The sequence below is a fragment of the Rattus norvegicus genome, chromosome 5, assembly GCF_036323735.1.
Source record: "Rattus norvegicus strain BN/NHsdMcwi chromosome 5, GRCr8, whole genome shotgun sequence".
Taxonomy (NCBI): Eukaryota; Metazoa; Chordata; class Mammalia; order Rodentia; family Muridae; genus Rattus; species Rattus norvegicus.
In genome coordinates this window covers 128,796,594-128,813,959 of record NC_086023.1, presented here as the reverse complement: position 1 = coordinate 128,813,959, position 17,366 = coordinate 128,796,594, and the positions used below count along the sequence as shown (strand labels likewise).

Genomic DNA, 17,366 nt, shown 5'->3' with positions numbered 1-17,366 from the left:
ATTCTCTCCTGACCTTCTTTTTGCAAGAAATTCCTTAAGTGCTGTGTTATTTCACTATAAGTTCATGGCTGTAGTCCTTTGATGAAATGAGTATTAGTTGTTTTGTGGATGCTTGAATGCAAGATTGAGGTTTATATCAGCACATTTAAGTCTACTGCACAGCTAAGATCGGCCCACACCTGACTTGGATTCTACACACAACTCCCCTTTTACCTGCTTGGCCATTGTGATACAATGTTGAACATAGTGAGAAGCCATAGGTTCTAATTTTTATTCATGAAATGGATTCAGCCTTACAGCAGTGACATATATATGTATATATATGTGTATATATATATGTATATATGTGTATATATATACATATATATATATACACATATATATATGTCAGTTCCTTAAGTTCAATGTCAGTACAGAATGGTTAGTAATTTACATGATTTTTCTTTCAAATGTAAAAAAACAGTATCCTCATCTGAATGATGCAATTACAAGGTTAGAATGAGCAAAAAAAGTTCAACAATATCTATTCCCTTATTTCCCCTTCATCTCAGTAATGATCTGTTAAGCCACAGAACAAGTCAAATAAGACTGTTAAATTAGCTTTTATTTGTTTTTAGAGCATGGTATGTTGTTTTTCATAGCAGGAGTGTCACAGTCCCGACTAGAATTCGTGATTTTAGAATGTCCTTAGAATCTTCAAAAGGCAAAATTTGCATAACTTTTTTTTTTGTCTTGCCCTACCAACTTAATGTAACCAAGAATCATCTTTGTCAAATTGTACAGTGAGACATTTTGCCTGGAATGCAGTAATAATCTTGTTAAGTGTGACACACTCTAGTGCAAAGTCTAGAATGAACTGGGGTGCTGCAGAATCAGCAGGTATTTGGAAATCTGGCAGTTTCCCATTATTAACATATCTGACCTTGAATAGAGGACGTGACCTCCCTGTTTGTTGACAGCCTGGCAGCCCATTATTCAATTTCTTCTTTGCCTGGCGCGCGCGCGCGTGCGCGCGTGTGTGTGTGTGTGTGTGTGTGTGTGTGTGTGTGTGTGTGATTTATTCTTTATAAGAAATACAGAATGTGATTCCAGAGAAAATGATCTACTTGAAGGTTTTGCTAATAACATTTGGTAACTGTTCTCTGCTGTGAAAGTCTTTGGAAGAAAAAACCTCCTTGCCTGAAGGAATTTCATAATTGGTTAGTTTTCTGAATGTCGGAGAACTGAGTCATGTATTAAGAATGGATCTTTAAATAGGCAACTTTGAATCCCATTCATTTGCTATTTGTATATTTGATTCTCATGTGGTATTTAATTTTTTTTTTAAAAATTGGTTTGTGAAGCTAGAGCAAGTTACCACTATTTATTAAGATTAGAGACAGTATTGATATGACCATGATGTTAATGGACACTACATTAACTCAGTGAAGCAAAAGGTATTGTTTGAATAAATAGGTTTTTAACTTGATAAAACAGTGAATTTAACAAATCTGTTTTCCCCCTAGATTTACCAACAGCATGAATCAAGAAAAGTTAGCCAAGCTTCAAGCTCAGGTCCGGATAGGGGGCAAGGTGAGTGTGCTATAAGACAAACTAGGAAGACATGTGATTGCCTGAGAGCATCACGTCTATGTATGTGTGGTCATTGAGTCCAGAATCTTCTTCAGTGATTACAATCAGACCACATTCCTATTCGATAGGAACTTGTCTAGATCTAAAGCAGGTAACTAGAAGACGCTTCTTTCTGATGGTGCCATGAAAATAGACCCCTTTGTTTGAATCCTCACCTTTCTATTTTGGTGTGCGTCTTCGTGTATACAAATGTTTGTGGGCATTTGAGCATATGCTAATGTAAATGCATTTGAAGGCCCAAGGTTGATGTGGGGTGGAGTTTTTCTCATTGATTCTCCACGTTATATATCACGGAAGACTCTCTTGCCAGCTGCTTCTAAAGGTTTCCTATTTTCCATCTCCCATATGCAGGGATTGCAGGGGGCCACCACACCCACCTGGCTTTTATGTGGGCTCTGGGGATCCAGACTGGCTCTCATGTTTGTGCTTTACTCATTGAGCCTCTAAGTCCCAGTTTGAACATCTGCTTGTGTGACATAAGTTACCTAGTCTTGTTAAGCATCTTTATTCCCTCTGCAAAATACAAATGATCAAAAAAGATGCTTCTATCAATTAGAGCATTGTTTATAAACAATAACATGGTATATATCTGACACACAAGGTGAATAGTTAACAAATGGTAGCAATTACGTCTCTTACGTAGGAATGGCAGATACTGGGGTTACCTCATCTTGAATAAAAGTACAAGTAACTACCATGTGGTTGGTTGCAGAAGCAGTTTTAACTGAGAATGTTTGATATACATTTTGTAGATTGCTAGTTTTTCCTCCCAAATTTCCTTTTCCTTTCATGCTGGTGAACATGAACGTAAGTTTTCATATTCCACATTCTTTAAAGCCTCAGGAAGTTGTGAGTACCCAGGCCCTTTGTTTTCTCTTTATTTTTGGCTCAAGGTGAATACTGTATGCTCATCTTTGCACACTGCAGTGTTTGCAAAAAGAGAAAGAAAGAACAATACTTCATACATGGATTGAGGTGTAGAAAAGGCAGATAGGACAATATGTAACAGGTTTTTAACCATGCTTTACATTGGTCATAACCACAGCTCTTGGGCATAGACATAGAGGGAGAAGGGAAGAAGTGACTGGTACTTTTCCTCTGATAGTGATAAAGTTGGATGATGTCAATTTATATTAACACACCGATAACCACAGTGGTCACATTGCAGCACATGCAAAACTAGAGGCTTATTTAGTGTGTGTGTGTGTGTGTGTGTGTGTACATTGATGTGTGTATATACATGTGTGTATGTTTATGGACACATGACATGTGTGGAGACCATTGGTAAGCATTATATATCTTCTGTTGCTCACTACCATATATACATACATACATACATACATACATACATACATACGTATGTATATATGTGCCCCACCTTATTTTTTGAGGTGGTTTCTCACTGAATCTGAAGCTTGCTGATTTATGATTTAGCTAGACTGGCTGGTGAGTGAACTTCTAGAATCTTCTGTGTCCACCTTCTGTCATGGTTACAGGTGCACACAGCTGTTCCTACTTTTTATGTTGGTTGCCCATACTCAGTTCCTTACGTTTGGCACATACACTTGACCTACTGAGTCATATCCTGAGTCCATAATTATCTATTTTTAATGTTGTGGTTGGTATTTGCATGAATTTATCTACAGTTAACTGAATACCTACTTTGTGCCAGGCATAGTAAATAAACAAGTTTCTTGCTTTTGACATTGGCATAGCTCAGCATAGAAGAGAGTCACACTCACAAGTACAATGAAGAATAGCAAGTATTGTAATAAAAGAACAAAGTGTTTTATTTAGGAGAGTCATGCTGGGATTTAAAGGATAAGTAAGAATCATTAGACCAGCAAATGAAAGGGCTAGTGAGAGGTAGGCTAAAATGGGGAATATCATGTGCCTATGTGCCTTTGCACATAGGGTGCTGAGAGAGCATGGAACTTTACAGATGGCTAGCTTTAGTTTGGTACAGCTAGTTTAGAGTATACAATGGATAGAGAATGGTAGGGATGAGATGATCAGGTAGTTTGGGCTCCGTCATACTTTTTATATGCTATTCTAAGGAGCTTGGGATTTCATCCATTCACAGTAGACAACTTCTGAAGGATTTTAAGAAGGGAATGGCGGGGCTGGGGATTTAGCTCAGTGGTAGAGCGCTTACCTAGGAAGCGCAAGGCCCTGGGTTCGGTCCCCAGCTCCGAAAAAAAGAACAAAAAAAAAAAAAAAAAGAAGGGAATGGCTGGGTGTGGTAGCACTGGCCTTTAATTCCAGGGCTCTGGAGGCAGAGCCAGGTGGATCTCTGTGCGTCTGAGTACAGCCTCACTGTTGTAGAACTGGTGTCAGTGTGAAAAATGGGATGAAATGGGATCAAATACAGAATAGTCTAGAAGCTGTTGCTTACACATAGTACACAAATTTAGGGGTTGGACATGATTTAATGAAAGGTGGGTGTGGGGAGATGAGAAGCATAGAGAAGAATTAAGGTGTTTCCCAGGCTTTTATTTAGTGTGGGATTGTGGTGTTACCAACTATAAAATCTAGGAGATAAGGAAGATTTGTGAACTGTTAAGTCTGTAGACATGTTGAACTCGGGGTTTTTGGGGGCCGGGGGGATGACAACAGAGTCTCACTCTAAAGTCCATGCTGCTCAGGACTTGATATGTGGACCAGACTAGCCTCAAACATTTAAGCAATCCTTCCTCTGCATCTTTGTGTGCTGGGACTATAGGTAACTTAGTTGAAGTATCTGAGGACCATTTCAATAGAGTAGCTCTGCATGGTGGCACACCCTATAATCACAGCACTCCGGATTGCAGACTGCTTCACTAGATAGCAATATGCTGTCTTAAACATGTAGAGCAAGCAACTAAGCTAGCCCTGAGTTAGGGATGCTTCATCAGCGACCATCTTTGTACATAGTGATCTGTTACAGCTGAGCATCATCAGAACCTTTGCAGCCAGAGCTTTTTATCTCCCACTGGGATTGCTGAGAGAGAACCCCAGCTCTCTTCTGTAAGTCCCTGAGGAGCTATTGAGAGACTAAAGACCCTGGCTTTTGGTAGTATTGCAGCTCTGATGTTGGTTACATTTTTTTTAATGACCCAGAAAATTAATCCATTATTTTAAATAGTTTTTAATGGAAAATGTATTTCTTTTTTTAAATATATTTTTTGTGTATGTGTCTCTGTGTCTGCTGGTGTCATCAGTGGCCAAAAGAGGGCATTGGGTCCCCTGATGCTGGAGTTATAGGCAATTGTGGGTTGCCTGACATGGGTGCTAGGAACAAGTGCTCTGAGCATTATCTCCACCGCTGTATTTCTAGTTACCAATAGAGAAATGAACTTTTTATGACTTAGTAAATAGTTACAATTTTTAACTTTGTGCCAAAATCCTGACTTACCAGCATATATCACATCTAACCCATCAGCAGTTATTTTGTCTCGTGACATTCTGACCATCCTCAGGTACTACCACAACTCTCATCTCTCACCATATTGTGCACCAGCCCTCTGACTGGTCTCTGTTATAGCCTCCAGGTCCAATTTCCATGTGGCAACCTTAGATAAGAGTAAACAGGTCAGATGAAGGCTCTGTCAGTGGCTTCCTATTGCAATGAGAATAAAATTGAGCTCCTACCTGTGAGATTGTAATCTACATGGTGTGGCCCTTGTGTGCCTGTCTGATTTCATTTCCGTCTCCTTTCCTCTTTATTCATTCTGTTGTAGCCACATGGGCACCCCTCTGCCTAGAAGACAAGTTCAATCTTGTTTCCTTCTGCTTGGATCCTTCCTTCCTGATCTTGGGTCTCATTTCTAGTAAAACAGTGCTTTGCTTTTACCCTGTTTGAAATGATCTATTTGTTTAAGTACTTATCGACATTTTTCTCTTATTATAATATAGGAACTTAAGTAAAATCTTGATGTTTTCATTCTGGATTCTTAGACTCTGGAGTACTCACTCATAGGAATTTAATAGTTCCTGAGATTTTTTGACCATCCTTAGATTTTATTGGCAGGGGCTGACAGGGATTCTGTGAAAGTATACAATGCTTGAAAGTTATAAAGCACAGAGTTATAAATTCTGTTCTGTTGACAAACAGTATTTTGAAGCATAGTCTATTGAAATGATAAAATCTAGACATTAGAAAGGAGTAATAACTGACTACAGTTGCCTTTAGTTGTCGACTGAATATCACAACACTGTGTGGTCTTGTTAATCACTGCCGTTTGGTTAGTTTTTCCAATGTGGATTTTAGATTGTAGCCAGGAGGATGTGGTTGCTGTAGCCAGTTGTGCTTAGTAACACCTCTGTCTAATCATTTTCCAGGGGACAGCTCGCAGGAAGAAGAAGGTGGTGCATAGGACAGCTACTGCTGATGACAAAAAGCTTCAGAGTTCACTAAAGAAACTGGCTGTGAACAATATAGCTGGTATTGAAGAGGTATGAACACTTTGAAAACTCAAATTATAGAGAGAGAGCACATGCACAGTTCTTTTGACTTTTCAAATGAAAATACTAGCTTGGAAAAATCTCTAATACTTCACGTATGTGTCTTTGAAAGGGTAGTGGCTGGATTTGCTTTGGGATGAAATGACTTTAGTAGGCAGGTAGGGCTTTTCACACTTTAGGCTTAAATATTTGCGTACATGACAGTTATGAAACTGCTCTTGAACGTCAGTGTAAAGTAAGATTTCTTCTGTTTTGCTTTGTTTCTGTGGGTCACTCTGTATGCTGGACTGGCCTCTAACTTGTGATTTTGCCTCCTTAGTATTGATATTTAACAGAGGATGTGGCCTGGTACCTAGCAGGTTGTTGTTTCTAATGGTGTAGGAGTAAAGCCCAATATTTTTTTCAAGTGAGACTTTATTTTTACCATAAATTCATCTTCTATGCTATAAAGTCTATTACCTCATCTAAAAACATCTAGCATTGGTTGTATATGGATTTGATTCCCTCCCTGTCTTTCTTCCTTATTTTTAGTATTTATTTATTTTGGTATTTTCAAGACAGTGTTTCACTATGTAGCCCTGGCTGTCCTAGAACTCAGAGATCTGCTGCCTTTGCCTCCCAAGTGCTGGCATTAAAGGCTTGTTTTTATCTTTTTTAAGCTATTATCTCACTGGATAGTTGCCTGTTTCTCCATAGTGATGCATAACTGTGACTGCATTCAGTCGGTTTTATTAAGACTCTTTCAAAAGTAATTAACTTTTAAAAGTATTATTTTTCTCATTGCTGTGACAAAATACTTGACCAAAGCGTCTTGAAGGAAGGGTTTATTTGGCTCTCAGTTTGAGAGTGCAGTCCATGGTGGGGAAAGCCTAGACAGGAACATGAGGCTGAGGCCATATTGACTGTGTCTCACTGTGTAGCCTTGGCTGGCCTGGAACTTACTGTAGACCAGGTTAGTCTGGAACTCAGCGATCTCCCTACCTCTGCCTCTAGAATGCTGGATTTAAGGCATGTACTATCCCACTAGCTATCACTGAGGTTCTTAATAGATAAATGCTAGTAACATTAGCATCTTAGAGACAAGGTGGAAAATTGCATGCACATGCAAATGACCAAAATTAACCTCCTTTAAATCTGCCTTCACAATCAGTATTGATAAAGTCATAGAAAATACACAACATATGCAGTTTTTTTCTCCTTTCAGCTTGAGGTGACAGCATTCTTAAAAATTAGTCTGATTTGCATAACTAATTTCAAGTTTTTTTCTGCGCTGTTGAAACCTTTTATATATTGTCTTTTTAAAATGTATATTTATTCGTGGTGGAAAACTGGTGGTGTGTGGAAGTGAAGGGAAATTTTTTGAAAGTTGGTAATCTACTGTGTGGGTCCTAGAAGTCTTACTCAGGTCATTAGGCTTGGCGGCAAGCACCTTTACCTACTGAGTCATCTTACTAGCCCCAAAACTTTTATATATCCGAATTGACCTAAAATTTCAGAGAGGCTGGGTGTAGTGACGCATGCCTTTAATCTCAACACTTGGGGTAGGGGAGGGCAGAGACAAGCAGACCCCTGATTTTGAGGCTTGCCTGGTCTTCAGTGTTAGTCCCAGGGCAGCAAGGACTACACAGAGAAATCCTGTCTTGGGGAAAAAAATAGCAGATAGTCTCAACCATGGACATATATATTAGAGAAAAAAGATATCCCCAGACCTAATTTTGACTTCTCTTGCAAGATATAGCTCAGTTATAAAGCACTTGCCAGTGTACTAGAGTCCTTGGGTTTAATCCTGACAACACTAGAAGTATTTATTTACCCTAAGTAAGAGCCACAACTTAGTAGTAAGCTACAACATAATTGAAAATATTTATGAAATTTATAGCTCTACTAATTTTCTATCTCTAACCCATTCATATATTGAACCTCATTCATACTGATATTTTGGAGCAGATAGCTCTGGTCAGTTCTCTAGTGCTCTGTGGGATGTTTCATGGTTTCCCTGGCCTCTGTCCACTAATTGCTAGTAACACCCCCAACACTTTAGTGGCAACAGTCAAACATGTCCCTGAGCTGGCTGTCTTGGTCCACCCCTACAATCCCAGCCCTTGGGAGTTTGCACCCCAGTACAAGTTCATACCTGCTTTGACTGAATGGGAAGACCCTATCTCAAAAACAGCCACTGCCACAATAAAAGAAAATTACTTCTAAATACTGTGAGATAGTTCTTTGATGGAAAAAAAATTACCCTTGTCTAAGAAACAGTTGTATGTAGAGATAAAAGGTATATTTCCTTTGTAGTAAAGATTAATTCGTGTGGTTTTTTTATTTTTATTTTATGTAGATTAGTGTTTTGCCTACACGTGTGTCTGTTAGATCCCCCGGAACTGGAATTACAGGCAGTTATGAGCTGCCATGTGAGTGCTGTGAATTGAACATAGATCCTCTGGAAAAGCAGCCAGTGCTCTCAACCACTTAGCTATCTCTCCAGCCTCAATATTTTTGAGAACATTCATTCATTTTTATTTTACGTATATGCATGGTTTGTCTGCAGCATCTATGTTTACTACATACATGCCTGGTGTCCAGGGAGGTCCTAAGAGAAGGCATTAGATAGCCCAAAACTGGAGTTATGGGTGCAGGGAACCGAACCCAGGTCTTCTGGTAGAGTAACAAGTGCTCATAACCATTGAGCCATTTCTCCAGCCCATGTTTGTTTCGTGAGATAAGGTCTTACAGGTTGGCCTTAAGCTTTCAATAGTCTTTCTACCTCAGCTGGGATTGTAGTGTAGACCACCACATCCTGCTTTGTGGTGTTGACTTTATCCATGTAGTATCTCCAAGGATATGTATTTCTAAATGTTTGTTTTTGTTTAAATTCAGAAGCGTTTATGGCTGTTTGTCCTACCTTAGCCTCCAGAGTGCTGTGTATGTTATGTGTACATGTGTGTGGCAGTTCATGTATGTATGCACTCTTTCTGTTATTCTCTGCCTTACGCCTTTGAAACAGGTATCTGACTGAATCTGGAGCTAGGCTGGCAGCCAGTGAGCCCCAGGAATCCTCATTCCTCCCTCATTCCCCCAAGTGTTAGGGCTACAGGCAGCAGTGAATTACTCCCAACTTTCTCTATGGGTTTTGGGGATTTGAACTCGGGTCTTAATGCTTGCACAGTAAGTGATTTTACTCACCTAGCCATCTTTCCAGCTCCTGTGGTCCTTCAAATTACAATTTATTAAAATAATTGTGTCATAATAAAGTAAGGACACAGTAATTTTTCTTTTTGGAGGTATTGGAAAATCAACACTCTGTTACTGAGCAACATCTTCAGCCCTAGTTAGTAAATTGTTGAACCACTACCATACTTACAAGGCTGCGCTTTATGTGGCCATGGTTCTGTTGCAACTGAAGCTGTCACACTGAAGGGCTTAATGGCAGTCAACACTGACTGCGTGTCAGCTGTGTACTAACCAGTTGCCAGCGATGGTAGAGAAAGTAGTATTCATAACCTGTCAGTCATTTCTAAGTTACAGTCGTGTGGGAACTAATTAGACAGACAGCCATGTGAACATGTGTCACCCCACTTCAGCTTCATAGCCCCGATGAGTTATTGATGAGTTATTAGTTACAAATCAAAGGGCTGATGCTTGTAGAATTTCACCAGCCCCTGGTGTCATACCTAACAAGGATTGGAATTCTAGACTTGAACTAAGGAATGTTAAAAACCAGAGTGGATACTATGTTAAGATAGCTGGCTTTTGATCTTTTCAGTTGTACTTTCTTATTTTTAGCCTTTTCCTCTCCTCTTGTCCCTTCCATATTACCTACACATATCCCCAAACAACTAATGCCTGTCTTATGGCCTGGAAGAGAAGCCCAACAAGAAAGAAAACTCATAAATGCATTGGTTTTGACCCTATGTTGGCTTCTTTGTAGCCAGTGAGATATATTCTCCACCTATCTGTAATGGTTTTGATTTCCATTTGACCTATATTCTGAGACAAGTAATTGACACGCTTGCAGAGAATTGGATTTTTATAAACAAATGAATATTTTTTTTTCTCGGAGCTGGGGACCGAACCCAGGGCCTTGCGCTTGCTAGGCAAGCGCTCTACCACTGAGCTAAATCCCCAACCCCACAAATGAATATTTTAAGCAAGAGGATGGCATAGTAGACAGGAAACCAGACAGTAAGTTGAGAAACTAATTCATTTAAGTACTTAGTCCACACATAGCCAGCTGTTTGTCCTTGGGTCTATGTTTAACCAGGAATACTGTCCTCTGTATTTACTTCTCTAGCATGAAGAACTATAGATTTCAAATGAATTATGACTTTAGTGTTTGTAAGTCAAGAATGTCTCAAATTCCAGTAGTGCCACTTTTCATGCCCAACAGTGTGTGTAGAAATTCTTCATTGAACCATGTGATTTGGAAATCACCATTGAACAATTCTCCCTTTATTCTTGTCTCTTATAAACCAGGGGACTTGAGTAGATCCAATGCACCTCCCTTCATATCCAGCGTTAACCTCCCAGACCTCCCCGGACTTTAGCCACTTTACCATTTAGTTTTTCTACCAAAGCTGCAGTCATTTTCAGAATAATATAATTTAGCTCCTAAAATTGCTATAAATTGAGTTGTGCCATTTGTTTAAAGCAGCAGCATTGAACCCTTACTGTGTATGATACACTTCAAAGAACCTTAAATATACATGTTACATAATATACAATTTTAATCCCAGCACTTCGGAGGCAGGGGCTGGTGAATTTCTATAAATTCAAGGCCAGGAAGGACTACGTAGTGAGATTGTCTCAGAACAAACAAAACAAAACATAAAAAGATCCTTACATATAGCCCAGTGCAGTGCTGAGAAAAGGAAGGGTATAAGATTAAATAGTGACACACACACACACACACACACACACACACACACACACACACACTTAGAAGTGATTTGTGGAGTTATTTTGTAATTTCCAAGGATGTATCTGTAATTTCTCTGCTTACAGTCTTGCTGAAACTTTGAGTTACTTTCTCCTCCTGCCCCACTAGTGTTGTCGGTGATGGTGACCCCTCTGAAGAAGAGAAGCCACTTCCCACTGACACCGAGAGCACAGGACAAGGGCAGTTATATACCTTGAAGTAGTTAAGTGTTAGCTCTCCTGACCTATATATAATAAGCACATAGCACTGAAGGGACTTTTAGAGTGGAGTCAACCTCATGGTGGAATGACGGTGTTTACACAGTTAACTTGTGTAAACGAGATCATAGCAAGACATGACAAAAAGTGCAGAAAGAAAATACATGAGAGAGAAATAGCAATTTAAATAGCATGCATTCACTCTGCTGTTTCTGTAAATCCCAAGACAGTGGAATAAATTAATCTGAAATAATTCAGATTGATAAAAGCTAAAGAAATCGTGGTAGGATGCTGTTAAAGAACTCCCAGTTATTAACAAAACATGTTCTGGTGGGTAAGTGTGTAGGAGAGCTTTGTTTGCAGAGAAGGAATATTTAAGAATTAGAGAAAACTGTCAAGCCTGTTGGTACAAATCTGTAGTCCCAGATACGTAGAAGCCTGAGACAAGAGAATCACAATTCAAGGCCAGCCTGGAAACTTAGATTTATCTGAATGACTCAGTGGTTAAAAGCACTGACTGCTCTTCCAGAGGACCTCAGTTCAATTCCAAGAACCCACATGGTAGCCTACAACTGTCTGTAACTCCAGTCCCTTCCAGGGACCTGACATCCTCACACAGATATACATGCACATAAAGTAAAAGTTTAAAAAGTTAAAAAAAAAATAACTGTCTCAAAATAAAAAGTAAAGGGCCGGGGCTGGGGATTTAGCTCAGTGGTAGAGCGCTTGCCTAGGAAGCGCAAGGCCCTGGGTTCAGTCCCCAGCTTCGAAAAAAAAGAACCAAAAAAAAAAAAAAGTAAAGGGCCTAATATATATATTAGGGGTGGGCAAGATGCTCTTCACAAGTCTACTGACGAAAGTTAGATGCTGGGAAGCCCACAGGTGGAGGAGAGAGGAAGACTCTACGGTGCTGCCTCTGACCTCCACAGGTACAGCCCCCATCATGCCATAATGATGATAAGAAATAATAAATAAAAGTTAAAAAGGAAGCCTGCAGTAGTAGCTGCACACCTTTAATCTCAGCGCTAAGAAAGCAGAGGCAGGCAGAGCTTGAGGCCAGCCTGGTCTACAGAGTGAATTCTAGGACAGCCAGGGCTACACAGAGAAATTCTATCTTGAAAAGTAGGAAAAGAAAAGAAAAGAGCTTGACAAGCTTCCTGTAAAGAATAACATGACAGGTGGGAGAGGTGGCTCAGGAGTTAGGAACGCTTAGTGATTTTGCCAAAGACCCAGGTTTGGTTCCCAGCATCCAAATAGCAGCTCACAGATGTTTCAGTTCCAGGGCATCTGATTTTTTAAAACCTCCCGTGGCTCCTGTATACATGTTGTGCATATGTACCCATTTAACACAAAACAAAACAAAAAACATTACAACATATGCCTTTATTTCCAGCACTCAGAGGCAAGCAGAGTTCTAGGCCAGGCTGAGATACATTGCAAGACTCTATCTCAAAAGACAAAAATAAAGAAATAGAACAACAGTAAAAAAAAAATAGGTTGAAAATTTGGTAAATTTGCTGAGCATTCAAAGAAGTAAAATGCTTGACTAATTAAATTTCTGTGTCATCTTTGTGGATTTTTTCAGTGGTTATTTTACTGCAGACTTTTCCTGCCTTCCATTCTTCTAAGTAAGATGCCACCCCACTAAGTGGTAATTGCACTGATTTCGTTTGAATAACTAATTTAATGAAGAAGTTGGCTCATGAATGTAGTTCTACTTAAAGAAGGAAGTGGCCATGAACTTCCTTCACCTGAGCCCTGAGTGACTACTTCATAGCCATTCTAATGACCTGTACTGTCCAGCACCATTGTCATCCATTGTGGGGGTCTTTCTCTGCTGAGATTATTAGCACTATAGGATTGCTACTCTGCAAGATGCCATAATTGATAAAACTGCTTTTTTAAAAGATATTTTTAGTTGAATCTAGCATGTGGAATACACTGTCTTCTGTGCCCATACAGGTGAACATGATTAAAGACGATGGAACAGTTATTCATTTCAACAATCCCAAAGTCCAAGCTTCCCTCTCCGCTAACACCTTTGCAATTACTGGTCATGCAGAAGCCAAACCAATCACAGAAATGCTTCCTGGAATACTAAGTCAGCTTGGTGCTGACAGCTTAACGAGCCTTAGAAAGTTAGCTGAACAGTTCCCACGACAAGGTATGTATTTCAGTTTAGTACCTTTCCCCTCTTCCCTGCTGTCATTAAGAAACCTAACTGTTTTTAAAAGCATCCCATCTGGAACTCGGGGCATAGCTCAGTTGACAGAGTCCTAACCTAGTGTGCATAGTGTCTGGTTCAGTCCCCAGCAGCACTGGCTGTGATGGCACACACTTGTATTTCCAGCAGAAGTTCAGGGTTATCCTCACTGTATAGGGAAGTTGAGGTCAGCCTGTGCCACAGACTGGTTCAAAAACAAACAAACAAAAAAAGGTGTTTTACTTAAACTGAGAGGATTTTCCTCAGTAGGTAGTTCTTTTACTTTTTATGATGCCATTTGTGTGCTTCGTAAAACTTGTAGTTTTCTTTTTTAGCTAATGAAGTGTGCCTTATAGAATATTCAGATCAGTGTTGTCAATTGCTACTGTGCTTCTCTATGATTGCCATTATAGATACGGTAACCATCAATTCTGAATCTCCAGGTTGGTTTTGACTTCACGCATGTCTTGTTGCCTCTAACCATCAAAGAGCCTCATATTTCAGTAGTCATGTGGTCATACTGCATAGCTAGATACTTAGATCAAAATAAGTGGTAAAGAAGTCTATTTTTGGGCTGGAGAGATGGCTCAGTGGTTAAGAGCACTGACTGCTCTTCCTGAAGTCCTGAGTTCAATTCCCAGCAACCACATGGTGGCTCACAACCATCTGTAATGGGGATCTGATGCCCTCTTCTGGTGCGTCTGAAGACAGTTGCAGTATACTTATATATAATAAATGAATAAATAAATCTTTAAAAAAAAAGTATTTTTTTAAGTCAGAGAATAATAAAGGATACTAAAGGAGTATACCTTTGTTCAGGCTTGTCAAATCCTACATTTTGCTAGATTGGCTGGATTCAACAGCCATGTGAGATTTAGACAAAGAGAAGGTAAGTGTTAGAGGTGTTTTGTGAAGCTCTTTGTTTTCAGTGACTAATACTCAAATCAACTTTTTGTAGTATTGGATAGTAAAGCACCCAAACCAGAAGACATTGATGAAGAGGATGATGACGTTCCAGGTAAAGGACATTTTCTCAGTCTTTGTCTCAGACCAGTGAGACTGTTCTAGTAAAGATGCTTGGTGCCAAGTCTGACAACTTGACCCTGGGACCCACACAGTAGAAGGAGAGAATCAGTAACGCAAGTTGTCCTCTGACCCACACATGCACACACAAATGCAACACCATATAAAATAATATAGTGTAATGTTTAAAACTTTAAAAAAAAAGATTTCATCTTCTTTATTTACTGCATGGACGACTTTCAGAATTTTTTTCTATTTGACTGAATTTCAATTGATTTAGAATGAGATGGATAGTGCTAGGTTTCTAGCTAGGTATTAGCTGGCATAGGAGACGCTGGACCCTCCTCAGCCTATAAAACCAAGGACTGGAACTTCAGGTCAGAAAAATGTCCCTTAAGTCCTGTCTCTGCCATTACATAATACTATCTAAGCCTGGTTCTAGGAATGCTAAACCTTAGGAAAGATCACTGTATAGCAGAAGGCTGTCTGATAAAGAACATAGACACACTGTTGCCTTCTATTTGTGTCAGAAACAGGCCTGCCACTCACCTGAACAGAACAAAGACCCTCAAGAAAAGCTCTTTGTTCTGTGACCTGCCCAATATGCAGTCTAGGTCACACTTACCCCTTGAGTGTATGCACTACTGTATTACAGATGTATTTACCTGTCATTTATGCTGTTTCTTTGTGTTTTATCGAAATTCTTTAGACAGAGATCACAAAGACCAGGGAATCCAGACTAGATCCCCATGGTAGGAGATTCATGAATACAGAAGTCCCTTTCTCATTCAGAACTTGGGATCAGAAAATATTCCACAAAGCTCTGTTGCCTGCATGTATTACATTGAAATGATTATCAGTATACATTGTTATTGCTGAAAATTTTTGTTGGGGGGCTAGAGAAATGACTCAGCAATTAAGAGCACTGGCTTCTTTTCCTGGGGACCTGGATTCCATTTCCAGCATCCACATGATGGCTCACAACCTTCTGTAATGCTAGTTCTGGGAATCCAACACCCTCTTTTGATCTCGAGAATTGCATGCTGGTGGTACACAGACATACATCCCAGCACAACACCTATACACACAAAATAATAAAATAATATTAGAAGCTTGGTGACATTATAACTGACATAAAATATTATTTACCATAGTTATTTTTGCATACATTTTAAAAGTCATTTCCTCAAGATTGCTGTTCTATAAAAGTCATTATCACTGAAATGTGCTAGTTTGTTTTCATCTTTTCTGCTTTTTGACTAATTCTAGTTGCAACTATTTTGACTCATTTGTATTTTACTTATTTTTTTTCCTTTCTTCTTTTTGTCAGATCTTGTAGAAAATTTTGATGAAGCATCAAAAAATGAAGCTAACTAAAATCTTCTGGGTTTTGGAAGCTGGCATGGACTAGATTTAACAATCAGCTCTGTTGTTCCAAAGTTTTACAGACATGGAGAACATCACCTGTTATTAGTTCCGTAATATAAATATTTTGTATATTAATGATGCTGTTTTATCAGCATTTCTTGGTCATTGGATTTTGCATTTTGCACTTCTTCCCAGGATCGATTCTTTTGGTCAAAATATGAAGTATTGGTACAGGTTGAGGGTGGTTTTTGTTTTTTGGGGGGGACTTTTGGTGTGTATGTATATGTATGTGTGTGGGTATGTGTGTACACAGTGGACAGCAGATTGGATAACAGTTATATCTATCGTATCCCTTCCCCCAATAGAAATAAAGCAAATCTTTACATTTGTTACTTTTTTTTCTCTAACAAACGCTGCACATAATTGATGAAAAGTGAGTGTCTCTGATTTCAGAGCCGAGGAGATTCCTTCTGTTAGAAGTTTGGTGTTAATTTGTTGAATTAACTTCAATATTTTTATACACTTCAATGGGTTGAAAATGTCCTGAGATATTTTGGCACTAGATTGCTCCAGAGTCACAAGTCAGGCACCTTTGGTGTGGCTACCTTAGACCCACTTCCTAGTCAGACCCATAAAATGTCCTTTTTTTAACTTTCTTCCTGGTGCCCTGCCTCCCTGCATATTGGTCTTCAAATGGACTGGTCAGCCTTTGATATTACTCTTCTCTTCTGTCTAGTTTGAGACAGAAGTTCTCCATATAGAGAGTGCCTAGTTCCTCTTTGTTCCTCACCTCGAGGAGCATCTTCAATGTTTTATTTCCCTAAACATTTACGGTTGATAGAGTTCAAACTGGAATAGCTAGCATGTGCTTGCTAAATAACTTTATACTCAGCTTCTCCTATTTCCTAGTTCTTAGTATCAGGTGCAGGGGTGCCTCTTTTTCAACAAGGTTGAATCTGGGAATGTCCTTTTGAATGAAAAGAACACGTAGGCCATATTTTCTCCTAGCATATATAGGCATTCTCTGAAACGGGAGAATTTCTTCAGGTACTTTCCTATTCTTGGCCTTGAACTTACCTCTGAGTAGATCTAATTGATTACAGCTGCTCTTAACACCCTCCTGCATGCTGAGACTAATGCCCCAGGGAACGGTGGTAAGACAGTATTATTTGTTTACCTTCTGTCAGAGAACGTGGAGGTAAGTTATATTCATTTACTCAGGCTTTCCTCTTGCTGTTTGGATAAAAGCTTGTGTTTTGACATATCAGCATATTATAGCCAATATCTTAGGATAAGGTTTAAAGAATCTGTTGTTTCCTGGCCCATCACCATACTAACTGCAGCTTAACCTTCAGCATGCCAACTTTTGTTTCAAGCTGGATATCTTTCCTTGATACTTAGGATGCAAGACCAACAGCATATTGACAGATCTGTAGACTTGAAGGCAAATCTCTTGTGTTTCTTTTCATCCAAACATTTTCAATTTATTTCATAAATTTATTGATTTTTCCCTGTTATGTTTTATATAATATATGGACGTAACAAAATAAATAACAGTACAAAA

General features: G+C 39.2%; 1 protein-coding gene across 5 annotated transcripts in view; it reads left to right on the top strand.

Annotated features, from left to right (window-relative positions):
* Positions 1–17,366, top strand: part of Btf3l4 (basic transcription factor 3-like 4) — a 19,626-nt gene extending 2,260 nt beyond the window's left edge. For 2 of the 5 annotated variants that reach the window (NM_001399000.1, NM_001399001.1), the window contains exons 2-6: positions 1,506–1,572; positions 5,953–6,066; positions 13,171–13,372; positions 14,370–14,429; positions 15,765–17,366. In NM_001399000.1, coding sequence (NP_001385929.1) covers positions 1,519–1,572; positions 5,953–6,066; positions 13,171–13,372; positions 14,370–14,429; positions 15,765–15,811 — 477 coding nt within the window. In that variant the 5' untranslated portion in view covers positions 1,506–1,518 and the 3' untranslated portion in view covers positions 15,812–17,366. Of the gene's footprint in view, positions 1–1,505; positions 1,573–5,952; positions 6,067–13,170 lie in introns of all 5 variants that reach the window. The other 3 variants (XM_039111512.2, XM_063288112.1, XM_063288111.1) reach the window with 3 other exon arrangements.